At 38.0% G+C, this 17,229-nt stretch overlaps 1 protein-coding gene across 6 annotated transcripts in view; it reads left to right on the top strand.

Moving 5' to 3' along the window:
* TTC23 (tetratricopeptide repeat domain 23) overlaps positions 1–17,229 on the top strand; it is a 101,165-nt gene that overhangs the window by 44,280 nt on the left and 39,656 nt on the right. For all 6 annotated transcript variants that reach the window (XM_078078947.1, XM_078078942.1, XM_078078943.1 and 3 more), the window contains one exon: positions 6,211–6,388. In XM_078078947.1, coding sequence (XP_077935073.1) covers positions 6,211–6,388 — 178 coding nt within the window. The remainder of the gene's footprint in view (positions 1–6,210; positions 6,389–17,229) is intronic.

Raw genomic sequence — 17,229 nt, 5'->3', positions numbered from 1 at the left:
CCCTGAGATCATGACCTGAGCTGAAACCAAAAGTCAGACGCTTAACTAACTGAGCCACCCAGGTGCCCCCAGTTTCATTCTTCTGCATGTTGCTGTCCAGTTTTCCCAACACCATTTGTTGAAGAGACTGTCTTTCTTCCATTAGATATTCTTTCCTGCTTTGTTGAAGAACAATTGACCATGTAGTTGTGGGTTTATTTCTGGGTTTTCTGTTCTGTTCCATTGATCCATGTGTCTATTTTTGTGCCAATACCATACTGTTTTGATTACTACAGCTTTATAATATAACTTGAAGTCCGAAATTGTGATGCCTCCAGCTTTGCTTTTCTTTTTCAAGAATGCTTTGGCTATTTGGGGTCTTTTGTGGTTTCATACAAATTTTAGGATTGTTCTTTTTCTGTGAAAAATGCTGTGGTATTTTGATAGGGATTGCATTAAATGTGCAGATTGCTTTGGGCAGTATAGACATTTTAACAATATTTGTTCTTCCAATCATGAGCATGGAATGTCTTTCCATTTCTTTGTGTTGTCTTCAGTTTCTTTCATCAGTATTCTATAGTTTTCAAGTACAAGTCTTTGACCTCTTTATTTAGGTTTATCCCTTGATATCTTATTATTTTTGGTGCAATTGTGAATGGGACTGTTTCCTTCATTTCTTCTTCTGTGGCTTCATTATTGGTGTATAGAAATGCAATGAATTTCTGTACATTGATTTTGTATCCTGCAACTTTACTGAATTCATCAGTTCTAGCAGTTTTTTGATGGAATCTTTGGGTTTTCTATATACAGTATCATATCATCTGCACATAGTGAAGGTTTTACTTCTTCCTTACTTATTTGGATGCCTTTTATTTCTTTTTGTTGTCTCATTGCCCATGGCTAGGACTTCCAGTACTGTGTTGAATAAAAGTGGTGATAGTGAACATCCTTGTCGTTTTCCTGACTTTGGGGAAAAGCTCTCAGTTTTTCTCCATTAGTGATGATGCTAGTTGTGGGTTTTTCATATATGGCCTTTATTATGTTGAGCTGTATTCCCTCTAAACCTACTTTATTGATGATTTTTATCATGAGTAGATGTTATACTTTGTCACATGTTTTTTTCTGAATCTACTGAAATTATCATCTGGTTCTTATCCTTTCTCTTAATGATGTGATGTGTCAACTTGATTGATTTGTGAATATTGAACCACCCTTGCAGCTCAGAAATAAATCCTACTTGATTGTGGTGAATGATTTTTTAATGTGTTGTTGGATTTGGTTTGCTAGTATTTTGTTGAGGATTTTTGCATCTATGTTCATCAGGGATATTGGCCTGTAGTTCTCTTTTTTGGTGGAGTCTTCTGTCTGGTTTTGGCATCAGGGCAATGCTGGCCTCAGAGAATGAATTTGGAAGTTTTCCTTCCTTTTGGAATAGTTTGAGAAGAATAGGTATTAACTGTTCTTTAAATGTTTGGTAGAATTCTCCTGTGAAGCCATCTGGTCCTCGACTTTTGTTTGTTGGGAGTTTTTTGATTACTGATTCAGTTTCATTGCTGGTTATGGGTCTGTTCAAATTTTCTATTTCTTCCTATTTCAGTTTCAGTAGTTTATATGTTTCTAGGAATTTATCCATTTCTTCTAGGTTGTCCAGTTTGTTGGCATATAGTTTTTCATAATATTCTCTTATAATTGTTTGTATTTCTGTGGTGTTGGTTGTTATTTCTTCTCTCTCAATTGTAATTTTATTTATTCAAGTCCTTTCTCTTTTTTTCTTGATAAGTCTGGCTAGAGGTTTATCAATTTTATTGATTTTTTTCAAAGAACCAGGTCCTGGTTTCATTGATTTGTTCTGTTGTTTTTTTAGTTTCTGCATCATTTATTTCTGCTCTCATCTTGTTTCCATCCTTCTGCTGGTTTTAAGTTTTATTTGTTGTTCTTTTTGTAGCTCCATTAGGTGTAAGATTAGGTTATTTGTAACTGGCCTTTTTCCTTTGGCATACTTTTTTTAAGGTTCATCCATGCTTTAACATGTATCAGTACTTCCTTTTGATGATTGAGCAATATTCCATTGTATGGATATACCAGATTTTATTTACTCATTGCTCAGAATGTACATTCCTTCAGGGACGTTTGGGTTGTTTGGGCTTTTTGACTCTTATGAATAGTACTGTTATGAACACTGTGTACAAGTTTTTATGTAGATACATGTCTTCATTTTGGGGGACATATACATAGGAGTGGAATTAATGGGTCATACTGTAATTCTGTGTTTAAACTTTTGAGGAACTGCTACTATTTTCCAAAGTAGCTGCACCATTTTATATTCCCATCAGCACTACGTAAGGGTTCCAGTTTTCCCACATCCTTGCCAACACTTGTTACTATCTTTCTTTATCATTATTACAGCCACTGTTCTAGTGGGTATGAAGTAGTATCTCACTGTAGTTTCGATGTGCATCTCCTTGATGATTAATGATGATGAACATCTTATGTGCTTATTGACCATTTGTATATCTTCTTTGGAGAAATGACTACTTAGAAACTTTGCTCATATTTAAATTGCATTGTCTTTTTATTTTGTTGCAAGAGTTGTTTATATATTCTGGATGCAAGTCCCTCATTAGAAATATGATTGGTAAAAATTTTCCATAAAACATTTTTTAAACTTCCTATCTAATAGTATTTTTGAAGATGAGTGGTCAATTAAATCTGACATGACACCACTCAGCCACTAAAAGTGATGTGATAGCATTCATTGCCACACTTTGTTATAAGATTAATTGAAAGAAGCAGGTTCTAAAACATTATGATCCATTTAAAAAAATATTCATAGAAAATCATCTCGAAGTGTATATATCAAGGTGTACAGCACTCATCTTTGGTTGTTGCAATTATATATATATATATATATATATATATGTATATATATATATATATAAAATTTTTCTGTATCTTTTTTTTAATGATGAATATGTATTATTCCTATAATAAATTATTCTCAAATTCTTTAAAAGCTCAGCTGGCACATGAGTTTGACTGATTATGCTTATTATTTGGACTTTCCAAAATCTTATGTGGTGAGTGTGAAACCACAGTGGAGCCCATTTCAAAAGAAGAACAACCTGAATCTGTAGCGCTCAGTTCCGTATAGACTAGTGGTTGGGAGGGGAAGGGGTAAAAGGTATGATGACGTATAGGCACTTAATACCAATCTGTATGACTTGCCTCAGTTTGCAAATCACTTCAGACATCTTCCTTGGTTCTACAACAACTGTATTGGACACCAAGGGTCAGAGACATTATGCTTTTGCCCAAGGTTGTACAGTCTTGTCTGTAAGGATGCTCCAACTACAGTTTGGGGGGCATCTGGGTAGCTCAGTCGGTTGAGCATCTGACTCATGAGATCGAGCCCTGCATCAGCCTCCACACTGGGCATGGAGCCTGCTAGAATTTTCTCTCTGTGTCTCCCTTTGCGGCTTGCACTCTCTCTCTCTCTCCTAAAAACAAAAAAACCTACAGTTTGGGTTTTCTACTCCTGCTGCAATACTTGTAACTGATGGTCCTGCCCCTCATCCTGGGTTCTTTTTATAAAATTGTCTCCAAGGGTCAGGTATCTGAAGGATGACTTTCTGATACCTGAAAAGGTGTGTTAACCTGGAGCAATATGCCATGCTTTTGGCTAAGAGTAGGTAAATGGCTACAAGTTGTCCCTGTTCTCCACCATTACAAACTCAAATGCTTTTCTTTTATGCTCTATCTCAGGAAAGGAACAATTGTTATTATATGAATTAACTTATGTCTTGTTATTGTTTACTTTTTTCATTTATAAGCTTGATTACTAAGCTTTGAATATTGCTTTCTTTTAAAGCTGTTGCTCAAATGAAGTCATCTTGACATTTGTATTTGCTTTATTACCTTTCTATGATTTTTACAGCCTTGCAGACAAAAGACCTGTTATTTCCTTGGCACAGGCTTCATCATTTCTGTATATGAGAAAGGAAGATGATGATTTTTTTTTCCTTTGCTCAAATATTTGTGGCATTATTGGAGTTCTCTAGGCTAAATTAGATGGAAAAAAATCTGAAGTCATTTTGAAAGTATGTAGCTTTCTCTAGATTCTAAACCAGAGGTTAGTAAACTTCTTCTGTAAAGGCCCAGACAATAAATATTTCAGACTTTGTAGGTGTCTGTTGCAACTACTCAACTCTGCCATTGTGGTTCAAAGGCAGCCAGAGACAATTCGTAAACAGGTGGGCGTGGCTGTGTGCTAATAAAACTTTATTTACAAAAATAGACAGTGAGCATATTTAGCATACAGGCCATGGTTTGCCGACTCCTGTTTTCAATTGTTCTGAAACATTTGTCTACCAGGAATCTAATTTTTTGCCTGAGTGATTTGTTATCAGCCATATGTTTCAAAGCCTCTTTCTATCACCCAAGATGCTAGTGGATTTTCTCTTCAAAAATAAAATATGATACTTACAAAGCTAATTATTACTCACAACATCCAAAGCTCAGTAAGAATCAGAAAGCAAGTCTGGTATTACTCAGTCACCTATTTATCTCTTCCTTTCTAAGATGAAGAGTTGCTGCAAGCTGCAACCTGGACCCTATTTGGTCCAGGAACATATCCCTGACCGCTTCCCATGTTTTAAACCTCTTTCCAATTAGAGAAGGTATCCCAGTTCATAAGCTATCCAGTCAGGATTTTATTTCACTGTGGCCATCTGAACCACAGATCTGAAGAGCATCTTTACTTCTATCAATCAATTTCTTTGAAATTTATTAGAGAACAAAAATGGTTGTGAAAAAATTCCAGTGACTGAGTTGCAAACAAGACCTATTTTTTTGTGGTTTCCTAGTTACTTTCTCACATTATGTCTCCATTTACTGATGTGCAGTTGGGAATTATAAGACCTTTTTGTAGTAAAGATTCTAGAGTAAGGGGTAACATAGAAAGGGTTGGTGACCTTTCATGATGAATTTTATATATAAAGTTTTTCCATGCAAGAAAATGTTTCTATTTCTTAACAAATATTTTAGAGAAGATTGTTTTTAAATGTCTGCTGTTATGTTTGCTGAATAAAATAAAGCGATATATTTTTTAATGTGACAGCATTTTATCCCAAAAAGCGACAAGAATCTTTTCCCACTGCCACCTTAACTTATAATTTTTAAATTAACATTTTTTCTGATGTCAAAGTAATACAATTTTATAGAAAAAAAATTGGGAAATTTAGAAAGCATAAATAAGAAAAGTAAAATCACAACCAATCCCTAAAGATAACTATTGCTCACATTTTACTGTTCATTTAGATAGCTCTTGATGCATATGTGTATATATAGATTAGATGCAACATTTTCACCAGCATGAGATACTATGCAAAGCATTTTTGTATTCTGCCTTTTATACTTCTACGTTGGTAAATCTGGATCAACATTAACTTTAAGGGCTATGTGGCATTCCACAGTATAGATGTACTTACTGTAATCTGCTTGATGATCTCCTATTTGTGTATTTTAAGTGCTTTGTACTTTTCCACTATCACAAAGAGTGCTTAGGTAAACATTCTTGTACATATCTTCTTGTCCTGCCAGAGTATCTCTTTATGATAAACTAATAAAGTGCCACTAGCAGAAATATGTGTGTACTTATGTATGTATAATTTTGATATAGAAAAGTTTATGCTCAAATTATATTCTAACAGTTAATGGGAGTGCTTTATACCCTCACCAATACTGGGAAATTTCTATAATTTCTCAACAGATCAGTTATCAGCATCTCGGCATCCTGTGTGGTTGCTATTATTGTTTGTTAAGTATTTTATGTTCTTTAAACCAATACCTACGTAGCACTTACTATGTGTCAGAGACTGTTCTAGGTGTTTTTATGAGTATTAACTAATTTAATCTTCATTGTAACCCAGTAAAGTAGGCACTGTTATTATTCTTAACTTAGAGATGAGAAAGCTGTGAAGCAACTGGAAATTCACACATCTGGTACTAGTGAAGCCAGGATTCAAAACTTCCTCGTTATTCTAAGGTCTTTCCACTTGATCATCATGCCCTGCTGCCTCTTCGGAGGAAACAAAATCCTGGCTGGCTAGGAAGTGAACCTGGACAACAGGGGTCAGAGAGCCAAATCCTAACCACCAGATCTATATATTTTCCCACCTATATGTTTTCTAATTATTTAAAAAATAATCTCTTTGATTTTTTTTTTTTTTTTAGGATATATCAAAGTCAGAAGAAACCAAAAGAAGCTCTGCCCCACTACCAAGAGGCTTTAGAATATATTGAGATCAGTAGAGGTGAAAAAAGTTTTGAGTGTGTACCAATATTGAGGGAATTAGCAGGTGTTGAGCAAGCCCTGGGACTTCACGACGCATCTATCAACCATTTTCTACAGGTAAGCTGCAATATGCTGGCCACCAAAGCTCTTCTGGACCCAGTGCTTTTCATAGATACAAGTGGAATAGCAGCTCTGAGAATGCCCGGTTTTGTTATCTGCTCTGGATAAGAACACTTGGCCTGGAGTAGATGTTCAATAAGCATCTTCATATAGATGTCCGAGTGGATGAGTATGGGATAGGGGTCCTCTGTTACCAGGTGCATGGTTCTCAGATAGCCCGAGACTCCCTGAAGACAGCTTTTCTCATATTAGTGGCATGATTCAAGTCTTATTTTCTGAAGTTCTTTATCTTTTCATGTTTATCTATTTAGAGCTTATGTTATTAAACTGATTAGGGTTCTTTTCTACTATACTCTAAAATCTTCACTTGAAGCCACTTGGAGTTGTCATTTGTTAGCTGCTGATCTACTTTATCATCATAGGAGTCCTCTGTGAGTGTGTCAGTCAGGGTTCTCCTGAGACACGGAAGCAATAGGATATATATAGAGAAAGAGAGAGAGGGATTGATTTTAGGGAATTGGCTGACACAGCTGTGGGGCACACAAGCCTGAAATCCATAGGGTAGGCAGGCCAGCTGAAAACTCAGGCAGGATCTTTGCATTATAGTCTGTAGACAGAATTCCGTCTTCTCCAGGAAACCTCGGCTTTTTGCTCTTTAGGCCTTCAACAGATTGGCTAAGGCCCACTCACATCACTGAGGGCAAACTCTTTTACTCCAAGTCTGATTGTAAATGTTAATCACATCTACAAAATGCATTCACAGAAACATCTAGACTAGTGTTTGACCTAAAAACTGGGCACCATGGCCTCGCCAAGATGACACATAAAATTAACCATCACAGTGAGTTCAATGTTTTTGTATTGCAGCATCTGCTAAGAGCACATTTTAAATTGTTTTGTCTGAATTTTTCCCTGTTAAAATTGTAAAATATAAATTGAACTCATTTTTGTTATTTCAAATGAGATGAAATGACATGGGACTAAGAGTTCTGGATTGCTCTTTTTTTTTTTTAAGATTTTATTTATTTATTTGACAGAGACATAGCGAGAGAGGGAACACAAGAAGGGGGAGCAGGAGAGGGAGAAGCAGGCTTCCCGCCGAGCAGGGAGCCCAGTGCGGGGCTTGATCCCAGGACCTTGGGACCATGACCTGAGCCGAAGGCAGACGCTTAACGACTGAGCCACGCAGGCGCCCCCGGATTGCTCTTTCTTTTTAAAATTGTCGGACCATGTATACGCCCATGCACAGTTTTTAGAATGTCCTATTCTGTCACTCTATCTGGATTATCTCTCTTAATTACTATCACCCTGTGACATAGTATTATGTCCAGTTTATAGATAAGGAAGTCAAGAATTAGAAAGGTTGAGTGATATGCCCAGGACTACCATCGTTGCCAATAAATGGCATAGCCCAAATTCAAACCCAGTTGTTTTTAGAAAGATTTTTCTAGCTGGTATGTAAGAGAATGGACCAGGGAAAATGTGCCAACAGTGGAAGTAGGGAGGCCAGTTAGGAGACTTACTGAAGTAGCAAAGGCTAAAGATGATGGTACCTTGGACAAGCATGATGATAGTAAGGATGAAGCAAAGCAGATGGGTAGAATTGATGAGGTATGGAGATAGATTGGATGTGGGGAGAAGAGGGAATGGGGAAGAATCAATGATGACTCCTGGGTTTCTGGCCTGAACAACTGTGTGGCTGTTTGTGCCAGGTACAGTGGTGGTTGGGGAGCAGGTGTTGATGGGTGATGGAGAGCTGGTGAGCTCAGGTTTCGATGGCGGGTCTGAGATGCCCATACAAGGGGAAATGTCAGATAATCAGGACTAGAGCTCAGAAAAAGGTCAGGAAGTCATCTACTTATATGCAGTGGTTGCCTTAGGAGAGGATGAGATCACCGGGCGGGTTTATGGAGTGAGAAGAGAAAAGGACATGACAGAGCCTTAAGTAACTTCAGTGTTCATTGGTCAAGTCAAAAAGGGTAACCTGGCAAAGAAAGCAGAGAAGAATTTGGCAGAAAAACATGAGTAAAAGTGAAAGTGGTATCTTCTGTGTCTTTTGATACCTTTTGCTGTTATGAAGGACACAGAGCTGTTGGGAGAATAAATGAATGAATATTCATAAAGTGCTTAGCACAGTGCCTGATACATAGTGCTACACAGGATTTTAAAAATTCCCCTCTTTCCTTTCCTTTTTCTTTTTCTTTCCTTGATGACTTGGTCAAGGGAAACATTGGGGCAGTGAAGAGGCAGAAACCAGATTGTGTGGTGAGTGAGATGTGAGGAAGCAAAGGTAATAAACATAGGTACCTATTCTTTTTAATTTTTTAATTTAAATTCAATTTTTAACACATAGTATATTATTAGTTTCTGGGGTAGAATTTAGTGATTCATCAGTTGCATGTAACACCCAGTACTCATTACATCACATGTCCTCCTTAATGCCCATCACACAGTTACCCCATCCCCCCAGCCACCTCCCCTCCATCAACCCTCAGTTTGTTTCCTAGAGTTCAGAGTCTCTTATGGTTTGTCTCCCTCTCTGTTTTTACCTTATTTTTTCTTCCCTTCCCCTATGTTCATCTGTTTTGTTTCTTAAATTCCACAGATCAGTGAACTCATATGGTATTTGTCTTTCTCTGATTGACTTATTTCACTTAGCCTAATACCCTCTAGTTCCAACCGTATCGTTGCAAATGGCAAGATTTCATTCTTTTTGATGGCTGAGTAATATTCCATTGTATAAATACCCTACATCTTCTTTATCCATTCATCTGTCAATGGACATCTGGTCTCTGTCCATGGTTTGGCTATTGTGGACATTGCTGCTATAAACATTGAGGTGCAGGTTCACCTTTGAATCACTATTTTTGTGTCATTTGGATAAATACCCAGTAGTGCAATTGCTGGGTCATAGGGTAGCTCTATTTCCTCTAACTTTGAGGAAACCCCATACTGTTTTCCAGAGTGGCTGCACCAGTTTCCAACACCACCAACAGTGTTAAGAGGGTTCCCCTTTCTCCACATCCTCAGTTGTTTCCTGAGTTTTTAATTATAGATACCTATTTCACAAAGTACTAAGAGGTGAGGAAGACCAGCCCAGGCAGAGGGAAGAGCATGTGCAAAAGTCTGAAAGTGAGATGTAGCTCCACTTCAGGGAACCAAACCAAGTTCCCTCTGCCTGGGCAGTGGGGATGGTGAAGGTGGTAGTTCGGTATCATTCAAGTAGGGTGTTGAAAGTCATGCTAAGGAATTCGAGCTTCATCCTAAGGGCAGTTAAGGGTTTTCAAGCAGGGAGACTGACATCATGAGATTATCAGTCTAGAAGGGTCGCTCTGTAGTATGGAGAATGGACTGGATGACAGAGAAGTAATCAGGGAGGTATCAGGAGACGGCCGCAGCAGACCAGGTAGAGGATGATGACACCTGGACTCAGGTGTTGTCACGGGGATAAAGAACGTGGACAGACTTGAGAGATGCATAGAGAGTAGAAACAGTGGGTTTAGGAGTTGGGGGAGTGAAGGAGGCGGAGTCGTCCGGCGTTGGGCCAGGTTTCTGCCTAAGGTCACTGTGTAGCTGGTGGGACCATTTACTGAGTGCGGAAACTCAGTGGGCTTGCCATGTTTTGTTAGTATCCATAATTCTGAATATTCTTATACAAAATGCTTTTTTCTTTGATTATTTGCTAGTATAAATTTTCAGACATTAAACCACTAGCAAGAAAGATGTGAATATTTTATAGTTCTTGATTCAGGTTGACATTCTGCCAAAGGGTTATTTTGACTTACCTTGCCACCAGAAGTTGGTTTGTCTTTGTTCTTAACTGAACCAGTTTCATACTGACCTTGCCAACTCTTTTACACTATTTTTTACTCCCATGTTATAGAATATAATCTCAAATTTAATTAAAAATTTTTCCTTAGTCTGGTTTTCCTAAATGTTTCCTGACGATATCCAGTTCTGCCCTTAAAATCTCCGTGCAATCTTTGATGTAGCAGTTTCTAAAGTTCAAAGAAAGGCATCAAGTGGTAATATGCTCAGAGTCCCCCCAGGGAGGGTCATTACCCATAACAAAATCCACTGAAATGAAAGATAGGTGGCTTCTAAGACCCAACAGTATCCATTCCAAAGATTTGAATTTGGTTTAGAGAAGCATTTCCCAAACTGTGTTCCACAGAATATTAGCATCTCACACATCTCACAAGAATTCATAGGTCTTCCTAGAAAAGGTGTTTGTGATTAAATAAATTTGGAAACTGTTAAGTTGAAACTAAACACATGTCTCTAACACATGGTTTTACAGTGCATTTAAAATGCCAGTGTGGATTGAGAATCAAGAGATGGATCAAATACATCTATGAGACACTAGTGTTCCCTGGGCCATAGTTTAGGAAACACTGGCTTAGAGAAAGAAATTGGAATTTCTAAAAGCAGGGATCATCAAAGGGATTCTACCTTCCAGTGTATTAGGCCTTATCACTCCTAGGAGCCCTTGGTGCTATGTGAATGGAAAATGGGTTAAGTAGTGCCTTTTGTTTGTAGGCACAGATTCACATTTTTTTTTAAAGATTTATTTATTTATTTGATAGAGCGGGGGAGGGGAGTGTAGAGGGAGAGGGAGAGAATCTTAAGCAGATTCTCTGCTGATTGTGGAGCCTGATGCCAGGCTCGATCTCGTGACCCTGAGCTGAAACCAAGAGTTGGACACTTAACCAACTGAGCCACCCAGGCGCCCCCCCCCCAGATCCACCATTTTAAAGTATTTTGCCACATTCGTTCTCCCTATCTGTCTATATAGACATACACATACACATGCACTTATATATATGCACAGACTGGTAACCATTTACATTTTTTAATCATCTGAAAGTATTTGAATATACCGTAACCTTCTATCCCTGATTACTTAACAAGGATAGTCTCGTAGGTAATCACAATACAGTTATCAAATTCAGAAATGTTCACATTGGTAGAGGCCATATTCTATTTTGTCAGTTGTCCCATACTGTCCTTTATGACAATTTTTTTCCCCCTCCAATACAAGATCCAGTCCAGGATCATGTGTTACCTTTAGTCATTATGCCTCTGGTCTTTAGTCTAGAACAGTTTCTCAGCTTGTCTTTGTCTCTTTTGACATTGACATTTTTTAAGACTACAGCCCAGCCGTTTTCTAGACTGTACCTCAGTTATGGGTTGGCTGATGTTTTCTCATGACTAGATTTGGACAATGCATGCCCAGCTAGAATACTACAAAAGAATATTGTATTTCTTAGGGTAGTGCATCTGGAGGCACATGATGTCCACCTGTCCTTCATTAGTGACATTACATTTATCACCCAATCACGGTGTTTCCTCCCTGTATGGGAACTATTGTTCCCCTTGCAGCCAGTAAGCATTCAGTAGACAATTTTAAAACCATGTAAATATCCCATTCCTTTTTCACATTTTCTCGACGTTTAGTATGCATTGATGAATCTTTCCCAAGTGACTCTTTACAGTGATGGTTGCGGATGAGTGATTTTCCATTCTGCCATTCCATCCACGTTTACCAGTTGACATTCTACTGTTAGGAAAGTCCCTCCCTCCTCCCACCAAGTTATTTATTTGTTGTGTGTGTTTGCTTTTTCCACCTAGCAGTATATTCTGGAAGTCACTTTATAGCAGTTCATTCATCTGTACAAAAGTGTAATAATCCATTTTATGTACATACTGTGTTTTTCTCAAATTGTTTTCTGTTTGGGCATTTCGATAAGTTCTGATATTTTGTAAATACAGATAATGTTCTAATGAATAATGTTACACACGTACATTTTTATATTACTGGAGTTGTATCTTCAGAGTAAATTCCTAGATGTGGGACTGCTCCGTCAAAGGGAGCCTGTGTGGATGGTTTTGTAGGATACCGCCTTTCCTGGGCCTCTACCATTTATACTCCCACCAGCAATGTCGGAGTGTGCTGTTTCCCCAACAGCATCTTCCCAAAGAGCGAATCATCAAGCTTTTGATTTAGTTCCTATCTGAGAGGCAAGAAGTGACATCTCAATACAGTTTTAATCTGCACAATGGAATTGCCTCTCTTTTCATAGGTTCAGTGGATTTCCTTAATATATTTTTTGTGAATTTTCTTTTCATATCATTTGTCTACTTTTTAATAGAGTTTTATCTAGTTTCCCATAACAGTTAAAAGTCATTACAGGGACGCCTGGGTGGCTCAGTCGGTTAAGCATCTGCTTTGGCTCAGGTCACGATCCCAGAGTCCTGGGATCGAGTCCCACATTGGGCTCCTTGCTTAGCAGGGAGCCTGTTTCTCCCTCTCACTCTGTCCACCGCTCCGCCTACTTGTGCTCTCTCTCTCTCTCAAATAAATAAAATCTTTTAAAAAGATAAAAAAAAATGAAAGTCATTGCATATTACACATATTGCCCCTTTCTCTATGACATATGTCATAAATATTTTCACCCAATTTGGCATTTGCATTTTATTTTGTTCATGGTGTTTGTTTGGTTTTTTTAGATTTTATTTATTTATTTGACAGAGAGAGAGACAGTGAGAGAGGGAACACAAGCAGGGGGAGTGGCAGAGGGAGAGGGCGAAGCAGGCTTCCTGCTGAGCAGGGAGCCTGATGTGGGGCTCCATCCCAGGACCCTGGGATCATGACCTGAGCCGAAGGCAGGCGCTTAATGACTGAGCCACCCAGGCGCCCCTGTTCATGCTGTTTTTATTGAGATAATTTATATACCCTAAAATTTACTCTTCTAAAGTGTACAATTTAGTAGTTTGGTCATATTCACAAAGTGGTGCAAGTATTACCACCACCGAATTGCAGAACATTTTCATCACTTCAAAAGAAACTTGCACCCAGTGTGAGTTACTCTCCCATTTCTCCTATCGCTTATCCCCTGGCAACCACCAATCTACATTCTGTCTCTATGGATTTGTCTATTACAGACATTTCATATAAATAGAATCCTATAATATGTGGCCTTTCATGTCTGACTTTTTTATCTAGCATATTGCTTTCAAAGTTCATCCATGCTTAGCAAGTATCAATACTTCATTCCTTTTTTTAAAAAAAAAAAAAAAGATTGATTGATTGATTGATTTGAGAGAGAGAGAGACTGCACACATGAGCTGGGGGGAGGGCAGAGGGAAAGGGAGAGAGAGAATCTCAAGCAGACTCCCTGCTGAGCACAGAGCCTGATGCGAGGCTCGATCCCACCCCTGAGATCATGACCTGAGCCGAAATCAAGAGTCAGATGCTTAACCAGCTAAGCCACCCAGGTGCCTCTACTTCATTCCTGTTTGATGGCTAAAGAGTATCCTTTTATACAGATAGACCACATTTGTTCATCTCTTCATCAGTTGATGGATGCTTGGGTTGCTTCTACTCCATGGAGATTACAAATAATGCTGCTGTGAACATTCACGTACAAGTTTTTACATGGATATATGTTTTCAGTTCTCTTGGGTATGAAGCTGGTAGTGGAGTTGCTGAGTTATGTGGTAACACAATATTTAACTTTTTGAGGAACTGCCCAGCTGTTTTCCAGAGCAGCCTCAGCATCTGATATTCCCACCAGCAATGCCTGAGAGTCCTACCTTTTTCACAACCTCACCAACACACATTAGTATCTGTCCTTTTTATTTCAACCATCCTAGTGAACGTGGAGTGGTGTTCCGCTGTGCTTTTGACTTGAATTTCTCTATTGACTCATGATGTTCTGCCTCTGTGTATATGCATGTGACCATGTGTCCATCTTTGGAGAAATGTCTATTCAAATCCTTTGCCCATTTTTTAAATAGGGTTATTTGTCTTTTTATTGTTGACTTATAAGAGTCCTTCATATGGGATATTAGATACTAGACCCTTATCAGATACATGATGTGTAAATATTTTCTCCCATCCTGTGGGTTGTCTTCTCACTTTCTTGATCACATCTTCTGAAGCACAAAAGTTTTTTTTTTTTAATTGAAGTCCAATTTATCCTTTTTTTCTTTTGTTGCTTGTGCTTTCAGCCTCATGTCTAAGAAACCATTGCTTAATCCAGGTTCATGAAGGCTTGTATCTGTTTCCTTCTAAAAGTTTTATAGTTTTAGTTTTTACATTTAAGTCTTGGATCCATTTTGAGTTAATTTTTTATAGGATGTAATGTAGGGCTCCAACTTCATTCTTTTGCATGTGAATATCCAGTTGTCCCAGAACAATTTATTTAAGGACTATCTTTTCACCACTGAATTACCTTGGGACCTGTGTCAAAATCAATTGACCATAAATGTAAGTGTTTACTTTTGGACTTTTGATTCTATTCCATTGGTCCATATGTCTGTCCTTATGCCAGCACCACACTCTCAATTAATGTTGTTTTGTGGTAAGTTTATGGATATTATAAATAATACTACTATGACCATTCATGTACAAGTTTTATGGTAAGTTCTGAAATCCGTAAGTGTGACATCTCCAACTTCTTTATTCTTTTTTAAGATTGTTTTGGCTATTCTGGCTTCCTTACATTTTTATATGAATTTTAGGTTAAGCTTATCAATTTCTGGAAAAGAAAAAAAACAATGAGTCTCTATTTCAACTGGAAAGTATTGATATCATCACAATATTAAGGCTTTCAATACATGAACATAAGATATCTTTATATATTTAGTTCTTCCCTAGTTTCTTTCAACTATGTTTTGTAGTATAAGTTTTATACTCCTTTTGGGAGATTTATTCCCAGGTATTTTGTTCTTTTGATGCTCTTAGAAACAGAAGTGTTTTTTTTTTTCTCTTAATTTCCTCTCCCTACTGTTCATTTCTAGTGTGTAGAAATACAAATGGTAGGTTTACCTTGCATGCTGCAACCCTGCTGAACGCATTCATTAGCTCTAATATCTTTTTTTGTAGATTTCATAATGCTTTTTTGCCATGCAAAAGCTTTCACATTTTCAATATTTCCTTTCACTATGTTTGGATTTTGAATCATTTAGAAGGATTTCTCTGTATTAGAGTTATAGAGTAATTCACTCATTTCTATAATACTTGTAAAGTTTAATCGGTGACTTTTATTGTTATTTATTCTTGAGTTTAATAAAGATTGGAGAGTGTTTAAATAAATACTTACCATTTATTATTAAAGAGATAGCTTTGTGAAGTTGAAATAGCATTGGGTGTGAAGTCAGAAAATCTGAGTGGGAGTCCAGATTCTTCTCTTTGTCTGCGGTTTGATTATACAAGTCATTTAACCTCTCCGAAAAACAAAAACAAAAAACAAAAAAAGAACAGTCCTACAAAAGGCCCTATCCATTTCAGAACTGCTCCAGGGTTCAAAATGGAAGGTGCTTTGTGAACTGTTAGGCTTGTTGCCAGTGTAAGCTCCTCTTATTTATTAACAGTAATTATTAAACATTTATCAAGGCCCCTCTTTTCTGTCAGAGATTTACCTAGATACAGAAAGATACGGTGTGGCTGCAGTTCTGCATGGGAGCCCTTGCCTAAAAGCCATTTAGTAAGTACCCACAAAGAAAAGGGGTTTTGTTATTTCCCCCTCTAGTTTTTCCACTCTTCATTCCTTTGGAGTGAGAGAAACGCCCAGAGAGAAAGGACCTTTTATTTTCTGTAGAATGTTGACAAGTTCCTAAAGTATTTTAGGAACTAAGCCACTCAAGTGGAGAAAAATACTAAGCCCCACGAGCCCACCACCTGGGGAAGGCGGTGGTCCCAGGGGCCGGTGACCGGACTGCTCTGGGCCCCATTGGTCCCCCTGGGGTCTGCGAGACAGCCTGCAGGCATGATTGTTTAAACTATTCGTGGCAGATTTGGGCAAGAGACCCATGTTTGCCCATCAAAGAAAACTCACAGGATCTCATTTCTGTGAGGATGTTCGTGGGTGTGTGTGTTCAGGGGGGATAAATTAACGCCCCACGAGCTTCAGCTTCAGCTTTTTGACATCTCTGACAGTTGAATTGCCTATCTTTCTATTCAGTTTTCAAGACAGCTCTGCCTCTCAGTAGTTCCCAGATTTGGGGGCAGTTGGATTCACAGAGTATTGCGAACTAATTTATCAGTCATTCTACCATAAACATGGAGGTCAGAAAATGTGGCTTCAGGTTCCTCTGGGCAGGTTATCAGCCTTGGCCAGGCCCAGGGGACGGCTGACAGGTGCTCACACCAGGCTTCTGCCAGCTTCAGACCACACGGCAAATGGCAACGCCTCTGATTGGTTCTGGTTCATCGCTGTGTATTTGCTGTAATGTGCTATTTATAATTTTCCAAAGCTCTGAAAATACTAGCCTTTTCTTGTTTAAAATTAGAAAAGATGCAGAATGCAATTATGATTCGTGCATTATAAAAATTTTCTAAGAATGACATAAATCCAGGTGCTATACTGTTTCTTTTTAAGTAACAATTTTTTTTTATAAAAGTGATAATGCTCTTTATACTTAAAAAATCAAGCCATGCAGAAAAATATAAAGAAATGAGTTACAAGTCATCCCAGGCCTCCCCTCCCAGAAGTAGCATCTTTCCTCTGCATATGTGCCTGTGGGTATAGACTGAGAGACAGAAAGACAAGAAAGAAAAAAGAGAAAGAAAGATTGGTGAATTTGATGGCATAAAAACAAAAAACTTCTCTGTGACAAAATATCATAAAGTCAAAGAATAAATATCAATTCCTCATATCAGATCGGTATTAAAGAGGGCACGTTCTGCATGGAGCACTGGGTGTTATGCACAAACAATGAATCATGGAACACTACATCAAAAACTAATGATGTAATGTATGGGGATTAACGTAACAATAAAAAATTTAAAAAAAATAAATATCAAAGACAGGAGATAGAGAAAGAGTTCTTAC

The sequence above is a fragment of the Halichoerus grypus genome, chromosome 8 (assembly GCF_964656455.1).
Source record: "Halichoerus grypus chromosome 8, mHalGry1.hap1.1, whole genome shotgun sequence".
Lineage (NCBI taxonomy): Eukaryota > Metazoa > Chordata > Mammalia > Carnivora > Phocidae > Halichoerus > Halichoerus grypus.
Note: the sequence above shows the minus strand (reverse complement) of the source record. Positions and strands in the feature narration are given on the sequence as shown.